The sequence below is a fragment of the Pogona vitticeps genome, chromosome 1 (genome assembly GCF_051106095.1).
Source record: "Pogona vitticeps strain Pit_001003342236 chromosome 1, PviZW2.1, whole genome shotgun sequence".
In the NCBI taxonomy this organism is placed as follows: Eukaryota; Metazoa; Chordata; class Lepidosauria; order Squamata; family Agamidae; genus Pogona; species Pogona vitticeps.
Genome location: NC_135783.1, coordinates 26851752 through 26873538, shown reverse-complemented (window position 1 = coordinate 26873538; position 21787 = coordinate 26851752). Strand labels below are relative to the sequence as shown.

At 39.4% G+C, this 21787-nt stretch overlaps 1 protein-coding gene across 2 annotated transcripts in view; it reads left to right on the top strand.

Moving 5' to 3' along the window:
* The window catches only part of PKDCC (protein kinase domain containing, cytoplasmic), a 68448-nt gene that overhangs the window by 10616 nt on the left and 36045 nt on the right, over positions 1–21787 (top strand). For both annotated transcript variants that reach the window (XM_020803710.3, XM_072989666.2), the window contains exons 2-3: positions 17249–17371; positions 18989–19260. In XM_020803710.3, the coding sequence (XP_020659369.3) occupies positions 17249–17371; positions 18989–19260 (395 nt within the window). The remainder of the gene's footprint in view (positions 1–17248; positions 17372–18988; positions 19261–21787) is intronic.

The following is a 21787-nucleotide window of genomic DNA, read 5'->3' as shown; positions in this document are numbered from 1 at the left end:
TAAAAGCTGCTGTGTGTGTTTGTGTCTGTCTGTGTAAATTTAACCAGGATCAGGGGGGGAAATGTCCCAATTTCAAGTGCGATCCTCATTATTCTGCTGTTGTTTAAGTTCTGTTTAAGAGCAGACATAGTAACTGCAGGCACAAACGTAGAATCCCTTCTTGCTTGACCTTAACAATGTCTGCCTTTCAGACCTTGGAAAAGTTAACATTAAAAAACACACCAAACCACAGCAACTATAGTTCCCATAGTGCTCTAGTGATTAGAAGCTGCTGTTTATGAGCTGAGAAATCCTCTTGTGGGTCATCATGCTGTTCTCTCCTAGAACTAACCAGAGATTTGGCATGAAGCTGGTTGAAAGTCTTTGTCTGGCCAAAGAGCGGAGTGTCAGAGTTGTATTGATCTTCATTTGCTCTATTGATCAGAGTGTCAGAGTTTTAAGAAGACATTGTTTGTCAAACAATATCACAATATTATCCTTATTCCAAGTACTATATCTAGCATACTGATTTTGGCATGTTGACCTTGATATTAGGTGATATGACATCTAAATGAACATGTCTCAAATCTTTCCTTGGAACCCTAGAGAGAAGAGATTTTCCTCAGAAATCTCTTCCAGTTGACAGCTTGAATTATAGTTGTGAGATAACAACCTTTCTTTTACAGTCTGAACCCTTTCCAGTTCTTATCCTGTCTCTTGTCACCATCAGTTTAGATTGTGCTTGTGTTTTTAAATGTTCTATGTATTCTCCATTTTGTCTTTCAAAATGCTCCATGTATGCATGTTAATGAATATTTATTTGACAAAATAATTTCCTCATTTACAGAGGCCATCCTGATTATCCAGAGATCAGATTTGCAACCTTTAAAATCCCAAGTGGTTACACTTATTAGGCGTATTTTTATTTATGTTGTATTTTTGTATAGCTCAATGCCTGCAGCTATTTGTAGCCAAAGATTCTGGATGGTTTGCGGAAGACAGCTGAAACTGTAGCATATAAACATATAAACAAGAGCACAGAAAACAAATAATAATAGTAACAATAATTGATGATGGGAATAAAACTGGTAACAAAAGAAACTCCTGAGTAAAATCAAAATATTCAGTAGTTCAGTCTATAACAATGACAGTGATTGCTGATGTTACATTACCCTTAAAAGTGCATTGTGTAGACATTTAAGGGTACTATAATGTCAGCAATAATTATCATTGAAGATGTATTAGATACTAGCTAGAAATAAGACTGTCAGCCAAGATGAGAAGGGTGTAAGACGAACACTGAGCACTGCGAATATGCCCCAAATAATTTGTTTTTAGTCGGTGTTGTAGACTGGGAGCTAAATGCTGTGGCAGTCTGCTCTTGTTGGCAATGCCAGGTTGTTAATGTTCTAAATATAAAGTACTCTTTAAAAAGCATTTGGCCGGAGGTGAATAGAAAGAACAAATTCATGTGTTATTCAGCACAACTGTTTTATTTGGAAGCAAACATGATAGATGGATTGTACTATTTATAATTCCTGGATACACTTTTAAAATTGGGTGATATTGTGTTCATAAGTGGGCAATCCTTCCTTCCTTCCTTCCTTCCTTCCTTCCTTCCTTCCTTCCTTCCTTCCTTCCTTCCTTCCTTCCTTCCTTCCTTCCTTCCTTCCTTCCTTCCTTCCTTCCTTCCTTCCTTCCTTCTATTTGCACCGTACTTAGACACATCCATTTTCAGGACTCCAAACATACTAAATCAACCAAGCATCAGGCTAATAAAGTACAGTACTGTGTTTTGCCCTACAGGGTGTTGCGTGTCAATCTCTCATCTTATTCATACCTTATCAAATGTTGGCTTTTTTATGACACCCGTTGTAGATGGGCAGGTGCAGATCAGAATGGAAAAACTGCCTGATCTGGAGTGAAGGCAAGCAATGGATGAGAAGTGAGGACGAATCACTCATTAACGTTGATTCAGTAATGAGAGGCATTTGAGAAAGGGAGGGATCTGGGTCACTGACTTATTGTATCGGCAGATTTAGCAGCCTGTGGAATTGCTTTGCCGTAGCACTCTGTGGAATAGCCTGGCTCAAGGCTTGTCTGTTTCTTTCAGCCACCCGGTCATTGCTTGCTTTCCTTGGTGGTGGTGGTGGGGCAGGCAATTCATTTGAGTTTTCACACAACTACAGACTAGAGAGCAAGAGGCATGCTAGTAGATGGATTCCCTCTCGCCCCAAGGTGGTCTGAGGAAGAAGACAGAGAAATCCTTTCCTTAGAAACTTCAGTAGCTTAGCTGTTAATTTCAAACAATGGCTATGATTGTAAAGACACAATGGCGATGTTTGATTCACTGTAATCAAGCATAATTATAAGCCTTGTGTGTCGGCACAAAGGCTCAGACGGTCATAAAGAGCTGTCTTAAGTGATTTTTCGCATCCCTTTGGAGCTAACTAAAAGGAAAGAGATGATTGTAGCTGACAAGGGACTTGAAAAAATATATATATATATTTCCTTTGGTACTGCTCACCTGATGGAATTCTTCCCATATGGAAATCTACCCAGCCCTCTACCTTCTGACTTTTCATCAGCTGTGAAGATTTTATTGGTGGTGCTCTTCCCTGCATGTTGATAAAAAACGGGATTCTACTCATGTGTCCTTCGAGACGAAATTTGGCAGTCTTGTCCTGTCTAGATGTATGTAATGCATCTGGAATTTTGCTGCTGTTTTTATTGCAGCAGTGACTTTAGACTGTGATCATTTTTATTTTAAGTCCCCCCCCCCCCCTCCCTTGATGAGGTGTTTCATGTTGTAAGTCCCTTTGGGTAGATTTAATAGAAAGGTTTTCAATAAATACGATAAATGACAATCATTCTAATCTGTCAACACACGCGCGCACACAATGCTGTAACAGTACAGCACTTTTAAATGGCTGTATTCCTAATCTGAGTATAAATCCCTCCAAACACAAAAGACTGCATTCTAAGTAAGTCTACAAAAAATCACATTGTTATTTAAACACAAGCTTAATTGTCTTTTGAATTTTTTAAAAAACCCTTAAACGGCTTAACAGTGGCTGGATCCTGCCCAGTATGATTTACATGTGGAAGCAAGCCCATGATAACCCACTTCTCTAATTATCTCTCAACTGGCTTTCTGTGCCAGTTGTCTCCTCACCACATGTGTGTCAGAGAATGAAAAGGCACTGTGCGTAATTTCGTAGCTGTTTGGAGCACAAATGTGAATCTTGCAAACTTTTACACAAAAAGACACTGAGAAACAATTCCTTCTTTTCTCCTCGCACACAGATTTCTCAGTGTGAGCTTTTTCCTTGACAAATCTTGCAGGGCTTATCGAATGTTTTGTATTCATCAATTTTTAATAGAAGAAATACCAATCTGCAGAATGATTACAATCTTTGCGCAAAGTGTCATCTTTCCTGTTGAAAGTCTGATTTAAAGCTGCATCCTTTGCACACTTACGGGGAAATAGCTCCCTTGAACATAGTGGATTATGATGTGGAGGGGTTCTCCTGTGCTCAAAATTGTGGCTCATGTTAATAGTGTATGAGAACTGGCTATTACAAGGACCTACCCCATTCTTTCTTCTCCCTTCTATGTTATTGGGGCAGAGAGTGTCCTGATAAGCAGCACAGTGCCACATGAGAAATGTACCTTTTGTAGGTACTTGATGGTACATGGGGTTTGAGGATGTAGTAACCTGTCAATCACAGAGTAATTGGCAACCTTTTGCCCTTAACACCAGTGGTCTGAAAATTCCAACCGGACTACAGAGCTGCTCAAGACAGTAGCCTCAAGAGGACATACATCACCTCTCACAGACACGTACCATTGAGTTCTGGAGTTTTGTCTTCATTCTTTTTGGACTAACCATGGAGGAGTTGTGCTAAGCCTGAAGAAGTGAAACTTTATCCACAAAAGCTTGCATTTTGTTTAATTTTCGGTGGTCTAATAAAAGGTAACACCTGCTGTTGTGTAATCTTGGGATCCACACAGCCTTTTCCTTGTTCTGTCAGATCTTATGTGAAACTCATTTATCCAAATGTTCAGCCCATGTTTGGTGCTGATTTTGGTGCTGGAAGAGACTTGACTGCATATGGAGAGCACAGAGAAAGGTAGGCGAAAGGCAAATATATTAGTTCTTTTTAAAAAATCTCTAATGGCTTTTGATTTTGTCATAGTTCTGAAATGGCTTTCTGTGTTCAGTGGTTCTGCTAAAAAAGGGTTGCTGGAGGTTGAGTCAAGGTCCAGCATGTCATCTGGTGTGATCCTTGTGTCCAAATGGCACATGCACTTCAAATGGCCCTATTTGGTCCATATTCTTCTGCTGTCAGTTTGCCATATAGTGAAGTGGCTTAAAAAGAGAGCTGTTTCAGATATTGGCAAACTATTTTTTAGATTCTGTTAGGGCAGTGCAGATGCACTGCATCACTTATAAAAAAAACTTTTAAAAATTAGAATGCTTCCTCCCAGAAGTGGAAGGAGACAGGAAGGGGCAATGAGGGGCATTTTTTATTTTCTTTTATTTGAAGAAAAAAAGGTCAGTTCAAGAACCTGCCTGCAGCAAAATCCACTTCCTCTGAGCTCCCAGTGAGGTGCAGAGGAAGTGTTTAATGTGCCAATATCCTGGAGTAACTCTTTTTTAAAGCCATTTCACAATATGGCAAATTGACAGTAGCAGACAATTTGACAGCCACAAAGCTCACTTTGGTTTGTTTCCAGCAATTGCACATGCTGAAGATGAGCCAAAATGAAGTGATGCTACCTGCAGCAAAAAAAGCAGAAGCCCTTAAACAGGGGCCTAGAAGGACGTGGGTAGGAACCTCTAGGGATGGTTTGGTTCACATTGTGTGATCGCTGGAAAAAGGAGCAAACCAACCCATCCAACTCAGTGGTCCATGCAGCAGGTTAAATGTCCGTCTGGTTGCACCTTTTGTCTGTTGCAGCAAAATAACGAGGACTCATGTGGCACCTCTAAAATTGAACGTTCATTGACGCACAACCCATTTATGTGCAAATACGTCACATGACTATTCGTTAGTTGCTATGATTTTGGTTGAGACAGTCTGTCTGGGCATGGATGTGTGTGAATCTGTCAAGGATTCTCCAGCCTCCACAAAAAAATCTTACATTGAGCTAAAGACTGAGACACAAAGGGATTTATTTCTATAGTGCTTTTCACATTTTCCATAAAATTATTCTATGCAGAATGTAAGCACAGATATGCACACAGTGACACAAACAACCCATCCAGTGCTCCTACTAGTCCACGCAACTAGGCAACGATAGTTGTACTTTACAATTTTGTGTCATTTATACAGTGGTACCTTGACTTGAGAATGTCCCTACTTGTGAACGATTTGAGTTACAAACCGCTCCGTTCGCAAAAAGTAGCTTCGACCTGCGAATGGAGCCTCGACTTATGAACCGAAAAAAAGAAAAAAACCTTCCCTGCCCTTTTTTTGACCCAAGTTCACCTTAGGTAAAAAGAAGAAGAAAAAATGCCCCCTAGTGGTAGAGTACGGATTAACTGGGTTTGCATTAGTTCCTATGGGAACTAATGCCTCTACCTACGAACGGAAAACAGCAGATACTGATTAAATGGTTTTCAATGCATTCCAATGGGAAAGTTTGACTCGATTTGCAAACTTCTCGACGTATGAACTTAATTCCAATACGGATGAAGTTCGCAAGTCGAGGTACCACTGCAGAAAGGGTTCAATATAAGTCTAAATGTACAAAATGTTGTGGAGACTGATAAAACTAAAATCTTGCTGTCTTGCAATAAGAAGGCGTTCCTGCTTCAGTCAACTGATTTTTCACAGTGGCCCCACTCCCATTACCTCATGTACTGTGATATAGTGTGCAGTTCCAAAACAAAGGGCCTTGTCATAGTTGCTCCCTATATCTGGAAGATTCTTTCTAGAGTAATTTTAGAGTAAAGGCTATTCCCAACTGTGTAAAGTTGAATACCTCTGTAGCTACTTTTTATGCATACTTAAATGTTCAGCCTAAACATCTCAATAAAATTGAAATGATCTGCAGTCTAATAGCCCCAGCTAAACTAAGAAACAATGACACAAGGAAGAAAATCCAAATGTGTTTACAGAGGCTTATAAAATATTTAAGAACTGAATGAATAATTAGGTTCTAAGAAATGATATTGATAATCCTGTAAACTTTCAAAATATGGGTTTCAAGTCACACGTGGAAAAGTCTATGATAGACTAATGCAATTTGTTCAAATCCTAAGCCTGAGAGGAAGCATGCTGTCTTTTTTTAAACCATTAGAGTGCCCAACTTTTATTAAGCAATTGGTGAAGAAATAGTAGTATAAACCAGTGCTAAAGAAAATCCTACAGTGACAAAAGGATGTATGGACCACAATTTTATAGCACAGTGTTTAGATTTAGATGTGTATATAAAATATTATGCCAAGATATCTCACCTTATTTAGACAATGTTAAAAATATTTCAGAATACAGCTGTACACATACGCAATTTAGAATAAACGGCTTAGAATAAAAGTGGCTGTTGAGGTAAACGGGGACATTTCTTTCTATGGCCTGTAGCAGACAATGAATTAGAGACAATGCTGCAGTAAAGGAGAGAAATATTAAACCTTCCCATGTACAAGAGCTGCAATAAAAATTAGATTTCCCCACCTACTAACTGTGGAAAAAAAATGCTTGCTAGCCACATTGCCAAGTAAATTCTATACACAGGAGGAAGGCTTATTCAAGTGGGATTTACCTCTGATTGCAAGCACACAGATGTAGATATTTTATTGAACTAATGGTTGGGAGTTACCACTAGACAAATAAACATATAATGTATATGAATTAAAGTTGGAGGCTTCAAATGGCTTAATACATAGGTGAAAAAGCTTTACTTGATTAGTATAGCAATCAACAGGCCTGTGAATTAAGGGCACATTTGTTTATCTTGAACCTATTAGGTTTGGCTCTGACATAGCAGAGAGGAATAAAACATTATTTTCTTCTAAGATTGGGTGGAAGCATTGAATGAGAAGTTTTAAACACTAATTTCAAAGTTTAAAAAGCAAAGTTACCTTGTACATCATTCAGTATCTCAAAAAATGCACTTGGATGAGGTTTTGGAAAGCTGCAAGTTTGTTTACATTTAATTGATTAAAAGACCCATGATAGATCAACTAGAAATTATTGAATCACCAGTAGTAAATAGATGCAAAGATTTTTTTAAAAAATTGTAATAAAATGTGGTGCTACTTCAATGTTTGTCATTCTATTGTAATTTTATGTGCCGTTGTTTTAAACTGTCCTGTAAGCCTGTGAGAGAGGGCAAAGGGCAGCATAGAAATGAAATTAAGTAAATAAATACAATACACAGCATCCCAACAATGAGTGTGAGTTCTCTTTGGGTATTGTGGCTTTTAGAAATAGCCTACAAAACTTTGCTCTCTCTCCTCTCCTTCTCTCTTACCTCGGCTGATTTTCCTCTTCTGCTTTCTGGCTCCTTAAGCTTGGAACATTATTAAAACAAATCACGTTGAGCTTTAGTCATTACTTAGTATGTAATACACTATTCTTTACTTATTATTTTAAGAGTAACCTATTAGAAGTGTCTTACATTTTAGTCACTTTTTAATTTAAAAAAATGGTTTAAAAATAAAAATAATGCAAAATGACCAAAAGCCATATAAAATTACCCCCTGGTGATGTTTTAGCAGTAACAATTCAAGCACACAAAAATACTTACTGGCATTCCTTTTCAAAAAATCAAAATTCATCGGTAGGCCACGTACTAAGCCCAAATATAGTTTCATGACAGTGTGGGAAATTTTTCCTCTAGAGCTCTTTTATCAATCGGGTGATGTAAAAAAAAGGCTAGTGAGTGGAGAAGAACCATGGAAATCCAAAAAAATTGTGTACTGTAGATGTTTTAAGCTAACAGGTCTTCTGTTAAACTCAACCCTGAGATGGAGAAGACATGCTTGATGAGTCAACTGTGTGTAGATACTAGATTAATCTGTTTTAGCACAATTTTAGGTGGCAAAATAGATTAAAGAATTAATTGAAGCCACACCGAGAGTATTACTCAGTAGTTGCAGAGAACAGAATCCCTTTGTACTTCCTCTTCAGGCAATAGAAAACTTTTCTTTGGAGTACATTTTATCCCAAACAAAACAGGTAATTCATTACATTATTTTTCAACAGTAATAGTGCTGTTATTACATTGGTACCCAAAAAGTAACATAGTACAGGTACTGTCATTATTTTTAAGCTATTCTTGGCTTGTGGAAACTATACTTTGCCATGGCATCCGATGGACACAAAATTGACATCAGAAATAGCTATACAGTATTCAGAAACCATCGGTACAATATTTGAGTAGGCTGTGATGTTCCACTCCTGACTTAAAAGTTGTTGTTTGGACATGTTACCGGTACTTCTGCTGTGCTGTCATGTCAATTCTGACTTATTGCAACCCTTCTGAAGTTTTTCTAGGTGCAAAGTGTTCAGAAGTGGGTTTACTATTCCCTTCTTCTGGTGGTGCCCTGAGACCTTGTAACTTGCCCAATGCCACATAGGCTGGTTATTTTCTGAGAAGCATGCTGGGGAATTGAACTCCCAGCCATTGGGTCCACCAGACAGGTCTCCAGCCAGTGACTGTGCGTACAACAAGAACGTGTATACTCAAACTGCTCAAGATTTTTTATTCAATCAGTTTTCTATTCCACAAACTGTTAGTTAAGAACAGTGTGATGACAAATCACCAATGAGTCAGACTGCTGTTGTGCTTATTTTTCATATGGATTAACTTTAATTGTTGAAAGCTTTTCCTTTTTACATTTTGTGACCATTTGGGCCCACAATTTATTTATATTGTTTTCTCTCATGTTGAGAAAAAATTACAAATAAATTCCCTCCCCTGATAAAATTCCCAGGCCTTTCCATCTGAATATCTAGAGTTGGCAGCCAGTATTGGTCAATAATGTGTAATATTTTTTCCACAGTTCTAGGAAATGGGTTGAGGGTGGTTTGTGACAAGGGCAAATGAGATGCATCCCGCTGAAATTTTGGAACGAGGCCTCCCATCCTGGTTTATGAGCTGTTCCTGAAATAACTGCAAAAGAAGAAGAAAACGGAGAACACCTCAAAGTGGTGCATAAGTCTCATGCTTATCCAACATATTTCAGGATGTAACTTATCCTCAAGGGTGACTCCACTTCAGATGTTTCAAAGAAAATTGTGATAAATCTCATAGAGTTGTAATGAGGATAAAACAGAAAAATCTTATGAGCTTTAACAAACTTATGAGCTTTATTCGGACATGTTTTGGGGAAACTCAGGAAGCAAAGATAATGGCTAAAATCCTGGGAAATGCTGTAAACCACAGTGACACATTGCTAGTAATTAATGAGTCACTCTTTGGATTTCTCATCGTGGACTAGCTGGGTACCTCGGCATATAAGTCAGAAATCTAAATGGGGACTCACTAATTAGTGGCAGTTTGCCCCTGTGAATTACTCCATTTCCTTTCTGTTAGTGTAATTGCTTGGCAGAACCTTGACCAATAAAGTACAGAATGTTATTCCACTTCTTAAATAACAGTGAAGTAAAGCTCAGTGGTTTAAGTATCTGTCTACAAAGCCAGAGGTTGGGGATTTGGTTCCCCACTGTGCCTCCTGAATATCTGGGTAGTCGTAGTCAAGCTGCGCAGTCCCGGGGCACCCCCAGAAGAAGAAAACGGTAAACCACTTCTACGCATTCTCTACCTAGAAAACCTTGCAAAGGGTTGTCATAAGTAAGAATTGACCTGATGGCATGCAATTATAATTACAGCTATTAAACATACGCTCTTGCTGTCCTATATTGCCTTGCGATGATTTCATTGCTGTTTCTGACTTAGGGTCTGACTTTCTTCCTCTAAGTAGGCAGACCTGTATTGTGATGCATCTCAAAGTGGGTTCTTGATGGAGGGTGGAGAGGTCAAAGCAGTGCCATCTTCTGGCAGTTCATGGGAGGTGGCCATCTGCTGCTCTTTCCCCCAGAGCCTGGGGGGGGGAAGTGGGGTGAAAGAGAAGAGGTGGGCTGGAGGAGCGGACAGATGTGGCTTGGTGAGGAAAGATGAATTACACAAAGTGCTTCTTTATTGCAAGAACGCTTCCCCCAAAGGCCCAGATGTTATCCTGAGCTTTTAAGGGCGAAGAAAGGATCTGTTAGCAAGACCTCTGCTGCTGCTGGAAGCCTGGAGCTGATACAATTGTAAACTAGCCATAACTATTCATGTCATTATTACATGAGGTGTGTGTCTCTGCTGTGAAGTGGTCGAACGTCATTGCTGGATGGGGCAAAAAGCATTGGGTTTTCTGGAGGTTGTGTATCCGGGTGAGGTCTGGAATGACTTGTGTATCTCTTATCAGGAGGGGATTTCCCCCCCTCCCCTCAGGACCAAATATATCTGACAAGCTTGCTTTAATCCCCCCTCCTCCTTTTGCTCACTGCCAAAGTGGCACTTCTGAAGAAATAAATCCAGGCTAATTTGTCAGACCCATTATATGTGTCATGTAAATCACTCCTAACTGCTCTGTTCTTGATTGTTGCTTCTTTAACAAGAGCTAATGATTTGATTTGCAAACTCTTTGAGAAATCCTATCCACAAAGCCATGCTCTAGGCCTAGCTGCTACTGATTTCCAACAGGGTGGATCAATCATTTTTTTAAAAATTTAATTGATTTAAACCCATGATTTAAATTTTAAAAATGTTTTTTAAATTTAAAATGTCAAAAAAAATCCAACTTTTAAAATTTAAATCATGATTTAAATGAAATCTTCCCAGATTATTTCAAAACTATTGAGGACTGTTTTGTGTTGACAAAACTTCTCAGTTTTAAAAGCAATGTTTTTCCTAAAGAACAGACTTGATTATATAGTCATTCCATCTGTCCCCTATGTGGGAACACACAAACTGTAGATTTGTGAAGGAAAATGGGCATCTCTAACTTAGCATTTCTTGCACTCACGAAACTTTAATTCCCATGATTCTTTGGGAGAACCGAAAGCTGCTATGAAATTTATTTGATTTATATTCTGCTTTGTCTCCAAACTGAGACAAAGCCCTCTGATAGCTCAACTTGGACTGTTTCGCATGGTGAGCCTCTCCTCATTGTATGGGAAGAAGGGTAGAACATTTTTAATATAAATAACGACATGTAATTTTTTTTTTTAGTTTGTAGAATGTATAATCTTATTTCTCTTTATCTTTAGGCTTTATGCTAAGGTAAGTTACCCCTGTGAGGCAGGGCATGCATTGCATTGCTCTGCTGCCCCACACACTTTGTAGGCCCTTACTGGGACTCAAGGTGACTCATATTTTTTTAAAAGATACACATAAAAGCATGATTAATTATAATATTAAAAAACAAATGAATTAAAAGCAATTGAAAAGCAGGTCAATAAAGAAAGAGTAGCTCCTATTCATTAAAAGCGCCTTCCTTAACAGTCAGTCAGTTGCCAGTGGAAGGGCAAGGGGGAGTCAGCCTAATCTTCCTGGTAAAACTAATACACAATATCCTATAATTACGGCTAGAATATATACTATTTAGGATGGTACTGCAGAGAGACATGGGCATCGACTGTCGACTTGGAGGTTCGTGCTGGTTCGTTTACTGGTCCTGTGGTCCAGCACTCAGCCCCTCTGGCGGGCACCCATTCAGAGGCCAGCTTACCTGCTCCACCTCCTCTAGGCATTGCCTCTGAGTGGCCGCCCACCCAGAGGGGCTGAGTGCTGGACCACAGAACACCTGTGGGGACGATGAATGGAACTGGCATGAACCGCCGAACCAGCTCATGTCTACAAAAAACACAATATTTTCAGAAGCATCGTTCAAACTTTTCTTTGGGGCACTTCCCTTGTTCTTTTTTTCTGGCTGAGTGTGGAACATGGGTGCTACTTGTGGCCACGTTCAAGGACTGTTCAAACCTTGTTGCAGTACAGTATTATATTGCTGAAAGACTAGAACATTTACATCTTAGATGTAAGAATAACAATTCTTTTTCTAACAGCTACTTCAGAATTACAGGAAGGAGAAAGGCGTAAACATACACGTATTGTTTTGTTATGCTTTTTGTCTACTGCTGTTGTACATGGCTTTAATGAGGTTATTTAACTGTCCTGTTTTTACTGCTTTTTGTTTTATTGTTAGATTTGCTTTAGTTACCATAATTTTATCGATATTCTTATTGTGAGTTACAGCAAGCTTGATTCTATTATGGAGAGGTATATCTGGACATAGGATTGTGGCGCTGTGTCTCTAGGATTCTGGAGTAGGGGCAGCACCCCTTTGGAATTTGAGGGCCCCTTGCTTTATCCACATGCTCACTTCTAGAGCCAGAGCAATCCTCTCTTCTGCATCCACATGCTCTTTAAATAGCAGCCTTACATATTGCATGACTTAGCTCCCTTAAATTGAGGCAGCTTGGCTCCATGCTGGAAAATGTGATGTAACACAGTAAAGAATTTTTTTATTGGCATCTTCAAATCCCTATATTTCCAGGCACGGCTTCTTGCATTTATACAGGCTGTGGTGATTTAGGTATCTAGCTGCAGAGCCAGAGGTTGGGAGTTTAATTCCCCACTATGCATCCCAGAAAAACCCACCTATGTAGCCTCGGTCAAGCTGCACAGTCCCAGGATGCCACCAGAAAAAGGGAAAGGTGAACAACTTCTGGATATTCTCTCCCTAGGAAACCCTGAAAAAGGTCATCATAAGTAAGAATTGACTCGATGGCATATGATCATTATTCTATATATACATCTTTTAGAGGTGCTGGTATAGCTCAGTGGGTTGGAGTGGCCTGGCTGGTTGGGTGTTCACTGTGTCTTCAAGGAGAAGGGCCAGTGGAAATCACCTGGAGCATATGTGTTGGGTTATGTCCCACGGTTTGGGAGCTCATGACTTGTTCAAGCACCTTTCCCTAAGAACGTGAGTCTGTACCACCTGATCCACACAGGCAATGCTGGGCTGCCACTCCGGGAGAGGCCAGAAAGACATCCACCAGAAACTGGGCCTTCTTGGTTGTGGCAGCATCCCTGTGGAATGGGCTCCCGGTGGAGCTGTGCCTGCCCCCTTCTCTCCTTGCCTAAGAGGATGTTAAGAACTAGGCTGTTTCAAGAAGCCTTTAGGGGCATTCTCAGCTAAATGGTATTCAGGATTTGCCACCAATTTGCAGTTCATAGAATCACAGAGTTGGAAGAGACCACAGGGGCCATTGAGTCCAACCCCCTGCCATGCAGGAACATCCATCAAAGCACTCCCGACAGATGGCCATCCAGCCTCTGCTTAAAAACCTCCAAAGAAGGAGATTCCACCATACTCTGGGGCAGCCTATTCCACTGCCGACCAGTTGTTTGGGTTTACTCAACTTATGCACAGCTGCATTGTTTTTGTCCAACTTCTACATTTTATTTGTTTCTGTTGGATGAATTAATAATGTCTTGTTTGTTATATTATATTTCATTGTCTCTTTGATGTAGACTGCCCAGATTAGTGCCCAGCACTGATCGGGTGGTATACAAGTTTTTGAAATGAATGAATGAATGCCCTGCTGCTTGTATGGCCTTGGGAAATGTTTAAATTTTTTGAATTATATCTCCCAGCCATGCCAGTTCTGGGATTCTGGATGTTGTCATCCAGAAAACAAACGTTTGCCATCTCTAGGTTTAGAGGGCTTGGTAGCAAGCAGTAACGGCCAGGAACAATTGTTTTTGGACCTCAAGGAGTTCCTTCCTTCCTTCCTTCTCTTGGATATAAGAATCACTTAGCCAGCATGGCCCCTGTTCTACGTTTTTGAAGTGTATATGTGTAACAAAGAATTGAAAATGGTAAAGAGGTTTTTAAAGGACAAACAAGGATTAATGTGGTTATTCATTCTTAATACTTGGTTTCAGTTGTGGAAGAAAATTGTGGAAGACAGCTAAAGGATCAGGCTATAAGCTTCAGGGTAGATTAGGTTTTGAGGTAAAGTTTGGGCAAAGAAGGAGAGAGGGTACATTGTATGGGGAAATCCCAGGCATAAGGGGCAGCAAGAGAGAATTGACAAAGTTCATTAATAATACAGACTATCTCCTGTGCCTTTCCCACTTTGGATTACAGGTAGTGGGATGCTGGAACATTACATACATGAGAGTTACTTGGGCATCTGGCTGTGGAGCCAGAGGTGGGAGTTCAATTCCCCACTGTGCCTTCTTCACAGGGACTGGAGGTGATGATCCATAGGGGCCCTTCCAACTCTGCAGTTCTTAGATGATTATTCGAAAATACGAGACACAGCCCTTGACCAGTATTATATAAGAGATACAAGTTTTTACCAAAAACCTAAGTGTCAGTTAAACATCAGTGTGATGTGTATGTTGTTCCTAATACAGCTGTTTTTTTGCAGCTCTGATGGTGGTATACTATATACTGTTGCTGATCATTTTGAGTAGAAACTGTCTTACTTGCTTTTCTTTTCCTTTGGAATATGTTTTTCTTTTTGCCCCCTCTCCCACTTTCTGGGCAATAAAAAGTAGCACTTTTTCTAAGCCTTTATCTTGGCACACAATTTTCTACAAATCCAGCCTTGGAAGGTACACCAAGCCAGGAGGGCTCTTCTTGTTTGCACATCCTTACCCATTGATGACAGCTTAATAAGGTCTTTTTAGTCTTTGTTTGGAAATGTCAGCTTTTGTGTTCAGACTAACCTTTGATTTTAAGGGATGTCTGAAAGAGTCGCTCTGATTTGTAGTTTTGCCCTCATTCGACCCCCGTTTTCCACCAGAGAAATCTAGAAAGACAGGAACATATGTCTATCAAGCAGTACAGACATCACTAGGTTTTTCAGATGACCACAACTGAAATGTTCCTCAATTCTGAATTCTCTTTGCAAGTCAAAATTGTTCTGAAGTTAGTGAGATTATCTGGATAGAAAATGAATGTGGGACAGGGCTTTTTAATTTTTATTTGAAGAGTTCTAAAATCAAACATACCTGCTGCTCTAAACCAGAATCTTTCTACCTTTGGGTTCCCCCCCCCCCCAAGGTGCAGAGAGTCCACCTTCAGCTTCACGTTGTAACAATTAACCTGTCGGAGTTCTCCGCTCCAGGAAATCAGGTGTAAAGAACGGCCACAAATACATTTTTATGCCAAATGGTTTGCTGCTCCTGCTGTAGTTTGAGATTTCACTACCTCTTAAAATTCTGGCTTGTTAGACATTCGTTGTTTAATGTAGCATTTAGATGGGCAAAGGGACCTATTTTAGAAAAGAAACAATTATTTCAATTGTTTCATGCCATTTTTTTTTTTAAAAATTTTTTGTAGCCCTCCAGTTTCCCAAGGAAAGGACTTGAAAAGTCAAAACTGGGTTTTGCAGTTCTCTTGCAGACAATGTCCAAATGTGCAAGAGAACATAAGGCAGCAGTGGCTGCTTTTTCCTGTTTTCTCCTTTGATGCTGTTATCCATCCCTCCCCCCCCCAAAATAATTAATCTGGTTTCCAAGTATGTTACATGGTGTGTTTGGGTGTGTTAGAATTTAGCACCAACAAAGGTTGCAGTTGATCTGAACCAGCAGGGAAGAAATAGGCAGATAAAGAGTCTGGATGGGTTTTCCTATTTTGTATTTTCTAAGTCTATATTGTTGCTTTCAGGCTCTTTCTCCTGCTTCTTTTCCTTGTATGTATGTATGGAAGCCAGGTCTAGGGGCTTCTGTAAAAAAAGGGAAGGTATTTTATTTTTCTTCAACGTTATCCCTATATGTACTTTCGGAGTTAATAAAAAGCTGCAGTTCTGCACTAGGACACTGCAAGCTGCCAGTAACATTACCAGATAATTGTGATGGGCAGGAGTGTGATAAAACAACATAGATGCGGAGGAAGGAGGTGAGAGAATAGGCAGCCATGTCTTCTCTTTCCACCAAGTAATGTAATGTTCAGTGTTCAAATGGATCATTGTACATACTTGGTGGATCTCCTTACCTTGAACTGGGGATCAAACTGGAGATGAAGTTGAATGTTGAGTGAATGTAATGTGACTGGATTAACTTTTATAGCTCTTGTGCAAGGAGATATTCAGGACCGCCTAGAGTGGTCTTAATTGACTAGATAGGCAGGATAATAAATAAATAAATAAATAAATAAATAAATAAATAAATAAATAAATAAATAAATAAATAAATAAATAAATAAATAAATAAATAAATAAATAAATAAATAAATAAATAAATAACTGTAAGCCATCTGTCCATAACAGGGGTCTGCACTTATATACTGGGTTCACATCTACAAGCAGAAGATCTTTCATTACAGGAGGCTCATGGCATTTGCATTTACTGTTCAAGCTTTTAAATATGAGAAGTTTATCAAGTAGTCGACACACAGTGAAAGTCATCAATATTGTAGAAAATGTGAGGAGGGAATCTTCCGATTTTCTCCCTTGCTTCAGTCTGGAGAAAACTCTCTAAAACTCAGTTTTGTTCTGAAGGATATTCCTTCCCCTCCTTCAGTCAGTCTGAATAGATTGTAAACAGATCCTACCTTAAGCCTGGACAATAAACTTGTGGTGCTTATTCTTTATCCCTTTTATGAGTCTTTCCCTAGCATGTAAACAGTTTAAGTTCTATTTTTTTCTGTTTTAGTCTTCCTGATGTGTTCTAGATGCTGAGAGAATTTAGCATGTTGACTCATTTAAATGTATTTACCTCCACTTTTAACCTAAGTTGATAGAGTATTGCTGTATCATCATATGATTGAGTTCAGTAGATTACTATGCATTTTGAAATGTGCTGTTTTTATAGGTGTTATATGTTTCATTGGTCAGTATCATGTTCCATAGTTCCACTCGTATAGCAGGAGTGATGTCATGGGCAATGGCAGATTGCTATTAATTGAAGAGTTCTTCCCTTGACTTCAATTGCTCATGACTTGTGCAGAATGAAATGAAGTAGCACTCAGTTTCAGATCAAAAAAATAACCTTTTAATTAGCAGTGATTTGCTACTGTTGGTGATGTCACTGCCACTACATGAATAGAGCTGTGGAACAAGATAACTGCCACTGTGTTATATTTTTGAGCCACCATGGGGGGAAAGTGTATTGGGAGAAAGTCAGAATATTAAACAACTAAATAAGCAAGAAAAACTGAGGTTAGAACCTTGATCGGGTGGTGTTAATTTGGGGAGCATGCCTGTAATTATGAGTTGACATGACTCCATTCCATTGGTTGACTTTGCAGCTTTATGGATATTGTTACCAAGACAGCAATGACATTTCAGATACGCTGACTGCCATCACGGAACTGGGGTCACCACTGGAGATGATACAACTTTTACAGACTTCTTGGGAGGACAGATTTCGTGTAAGCACTTGTTTATTTTATTTTAGAATGTTGAGTGCTGCTTTACGTTTACAAAAGAACACCAGGCATTTTACAGTATACCTGTAGTCGGAAGCCAACAAGATATGATAAGAGCAGTTAATGAAACAACAAAATAATGATAAAATAATAAAATAGTTTATGACAGTGGTTCTTAACCTTTGTTACTCAGATGCTTTTGAACTGCAACTCCCAGAAACCCCAGTCAGCACAGCAGGTGGTGAAGGCTTTATGAAATCTCTCTCATTTCACAGGTAACTGGCCAAGCAAATGATCAGGAAAATATCTGAGTTAAGGAAAGTTTCGATGGGCAGGGGAAATGCCTCATGTTTGAAATCCACTGATTTCATATGGGGAGATAACTCAGTATATTAGGTGTTCCATCATTTATCAGTGGCCCAAATCCAGTTAAGTTATGCTAGTATAATGAAAAAAATTCTTTGTTTCACCTTGATTCTTAGCGGGTAATAAACATCACTTCAAACACAGTGGATGGCAACCAGAGGATTATCACTTGACAGTAGAGCATCCAAGACTGGGACAGTCTATATGGAAGAAGGCAGTATCTTAAACAATCTAGTCCTTAGAGCTTAAGGCCAGAGTAGTACTGGCAGAATGAGAATTCTAAGGTCTTAGCTCCCAATACAGTATGCTCAGAGTGAAAGTATTGAGAGTGGAAACGTAGGGAACTTCAATGCCTTTTGTATGAAGGGGCCTTGGCCAAAATCAGAACTGCTTTTTGGTTACTGTTGGGGTGTACAAGTCCTAGCACTGCCCTGTGTGCTAATGTCTGCCTCAGTGTGTGTGGTGCTGCTTAGTGGCTTCCACAACTAACATATGTCTGGCATAAAGGCATGCTAGAACTTTCTGTGCTTGTGCAATCATTTTTTAGCTGTGGAAAGAAATACCTCAAAGAGGTATATCAGATGGAGTTTCTCTTTGTTCATTGTAGCATTAAACCTCCTTGAACTCAGTGAAAACCAGATGTTAAAGGAAATGTGCATTTCCTACAATTATCCTAGAATTATCCCTCTCACAACTGGATTTCCTCAGAGATCTCAGCCTCTGCAACAAGACTTGCGAATTAAGCCCATGTTTACTTTCCAAGGAGCCATTGCAAAAGAAAGTACTCTAAATGCAAAATACCAAGGTGAAGAAAGTCACATATTATGGCAAACATATCTTTCACCATGCAGGGGAGCAGCTCTGTAAAGAATGATATAATTTCATTCTGAATGAAAGTGCATCTTGGGGTCTTTGAAAGCTATCAAGGCAGACACAATAGCTGTGCTTTGAAATACATCTTACAAAATTGCACATGGTACGTGACACTGCCTACAAGATATTTACATATGTATCCAAGGTTTTAGGCTTACAGGACCTCATAGGACCAAATTTTTATGTCAAAAGTCACAGGCAGTTCTGGAGAGAACTTCTTATACACATATTTGGCACTCCTGCCCAATGAATCTGTCTCTAATAATGAAGCTGGCTGAGGGTCCCTTGCTGTTTTCCCTGCTCTGCAACAGCAAACAGATACTATTAAGTTTGCTCTATTAAGCAAGCCATGGGTGACCATTCTGTCTTTTGTTATTTTAGATATGTTACAGCTTAGTTCGGCTTCTGCATTACCTGGCCCACTCTCCCCTTGGCTCAGTGACACTTTTGGACTTCCGACCTCGACAGTTTGTGATTGTGGATGGAGAACTCAAAGTGACAGATCTAGATGATGCTAGCATAGAGGAAACGTCTTGCAGTAGCAACAGAGACTGTTTTATGGAGTTCCCGGCAAGAAACTTCACTCTTCCTTGTTCTGTTGAAGGCAAATGCCAAAGTATAAATGAGAAGAGGAATCTTTACAATGCATACAGGTACGTAAGTGGTTGGCAATTCATTGCCACAGTCGCATTTGACTACAGAGTTATATCAAAGATGGAAAATATATACTTAGATGGGAGAAATGTCTTAATGGTTCAAGCAGTCCAACAGGGGAGCAACCAGGTTTGGGAAATTGTAGGTTTCTCTTCCCTGGAGATATTTAAAAGGAAACCAGGCAGTCATCTGTCAAGGATGCTCTCTCTGCATGCTGCACTGCAGATTATGCAGTTAGAAGGAGTTAAGCAAGATGATTTCTGAGATTCTGTGGAAGTCAACATCTCCAGAGTGGTTGGGCAGGGTGTTCATCACACTGTGGTGTGACACCAGCCTTCGTAGAGGTGATACAAATGCATGTACTAGCAAGTCTTCTGCGGGAACAGACTTGTAATATTGTTTTACTTCTCACTTTGTTCCAAAGGTATTACGTCCAAGTTTTTTATTATGTCCACATTTTTAAGAGGCATATATGCATACACACATATTGTTCATTCTTCACTAACAGTAGCAGCAACAAGGACAAAGCACTGTTAACATCAGTTCCAATACTGGTCAGAAGATCTGTGAAGGGGAGAAAGAGAATGATTAGAAAATGTGACAGAGTTAGAGGCCAACGGTATGGAAATCTGATTTTCTTGTCAGTTAAAGCTTTCACTCCAGCAGGAAAAAAAATCCACATATCTTGCGAGTCAGTAATGGTGTCCTCAAGCTACCTGCCTCACTCTTTAAAATATTATTCCTGTCTTTCTTTTTAAAAAGACAGTGTTATTTTAGGAGATGATTGATATGACAAATGGCTGGATGGGCTAGTTTTATTTATAAGTATTCATACTCTGTAAGTCCAAAGACTTTCAGAGCAAGTGATAATTAAAACATTTTAACAAAAAGTTTCAAAAACTGTATCATCAGCAGCGGCACACTCCGTAATCAACAGAAAGTCAGTTCCAGGTTGAACCTAGTTGGAAGGATGACAAGAAGAAGCTTGAGTGAAGAAAAACATAGCCAAAAGAGCAGATAGAGTAGGATCTAGATAAGACTTCCTTGGAAGAGCATTCCACAGCCACTGCAACAAACAAGGTCATGTTCTTAGTTACCTCCCCATCTTACCTCATGAGGGTGATTAAAATCATTGAAAGACTACCAGAGATTGTTTTTAACCTTCATTCCTGTGGATGGGATATTATCTTCCCTCAGACTGTTCTAGAATGTACATAGAACTAAATCCATGAGGTTGACATTGTGTGACCCTGTGAGCTGAAGAGCTGGAGGCTTTGCTCAGTAGACATATTCAGACAAAGACCGGTCAGTCATGCTCTGAATTTACTGGATTGAACGGCAAGTCAGATGAGATCACTGGTTGCCAGACTCGACTCTGCAGATATTGTAGGACTACCAACTCTCCAAATCTCTGACTGCTAATGATTTTGGCTGGGGCTTCTACTAGCTGAAGAGATCTGAAGGACCAAAGGTGGAGAACTGTGGGTCTGTCCAGCCCACAGGGCCTCCTACTTTGTGGTCTAGATCAGTGGTCCCCAACCTTGGGCCTCCAGATGCTCTTGGACTACAACTCCCAGAAGCCTTCACCACCACCTCTGCTGGCCATGATTTCTGGGAGTTGAAGTTCAAGAACATCTGGAGGTCCAAGGTTGGGGACCACTGGTCTAGATGCCTGTTCGTGTTAGAAAACCACATGAATGTTGACAAAGAATCTCATATTATTCATTTTTCATGACTTCATTTATACAATTCATGCATACGTAGCAAGAGTTTTTATATATTCCCTCAGGTGTGATTAACTACCTTTTTTATATGACTGTTTTTTTATATGACAGAGTGATCTATGTACATAAGGAAAATATTTTTCATTACTTTTCAAGACAGACACAGAACAGGCAATATCTCTTGAAGTGTCCTATTTATGTTACCAATCTGTTCGTGACCTAATATTTATGTCTTGTGCTTCTGTTTATACTGAGATTGAGTTGTCCACCTTGTTAAAGGAACTCTGGAAGGAAAGTTGATAGACTAAAATAACAGTATGAGATCAGCACAGAGAAATTCAAAGAGGCAATGGAATGACATGTCCCTTATAGAACCATGCCACCTTCATTTAAAGTTCCCGATCATTAATTTTTCTTACCTGTTCTCCATACAAAAGGCTGCTGACTTTTTTTTAATATGCAAGACTCTACTTCTACATTTTAAGGTTTTCTTATTTATACTCAAACACTTTAAATTCATGAGCTCGAATAGAGGACTTAAAAATTATCAAAGATTTTGCATTTGCATGTCACAGTACACTCTGTAAAGGAAGTAATGGGGATTCTTTGCTTTATAATTCATTCACATTGTAAAATTTAGAGTTTCTTGTTTCAGAGTTTCAGCTGCATTCCTTCCAAAATCTGGGTGTTTTCTTACCTCCTCTCTCTCTTTCTACAGTCAGTATACCCAAGTTTCATTTCTCCTTGGGTAGCTTAGAAATGTTTATGACTTCTCCTGAAAAAAGATCTGGTTGGTTGTTTT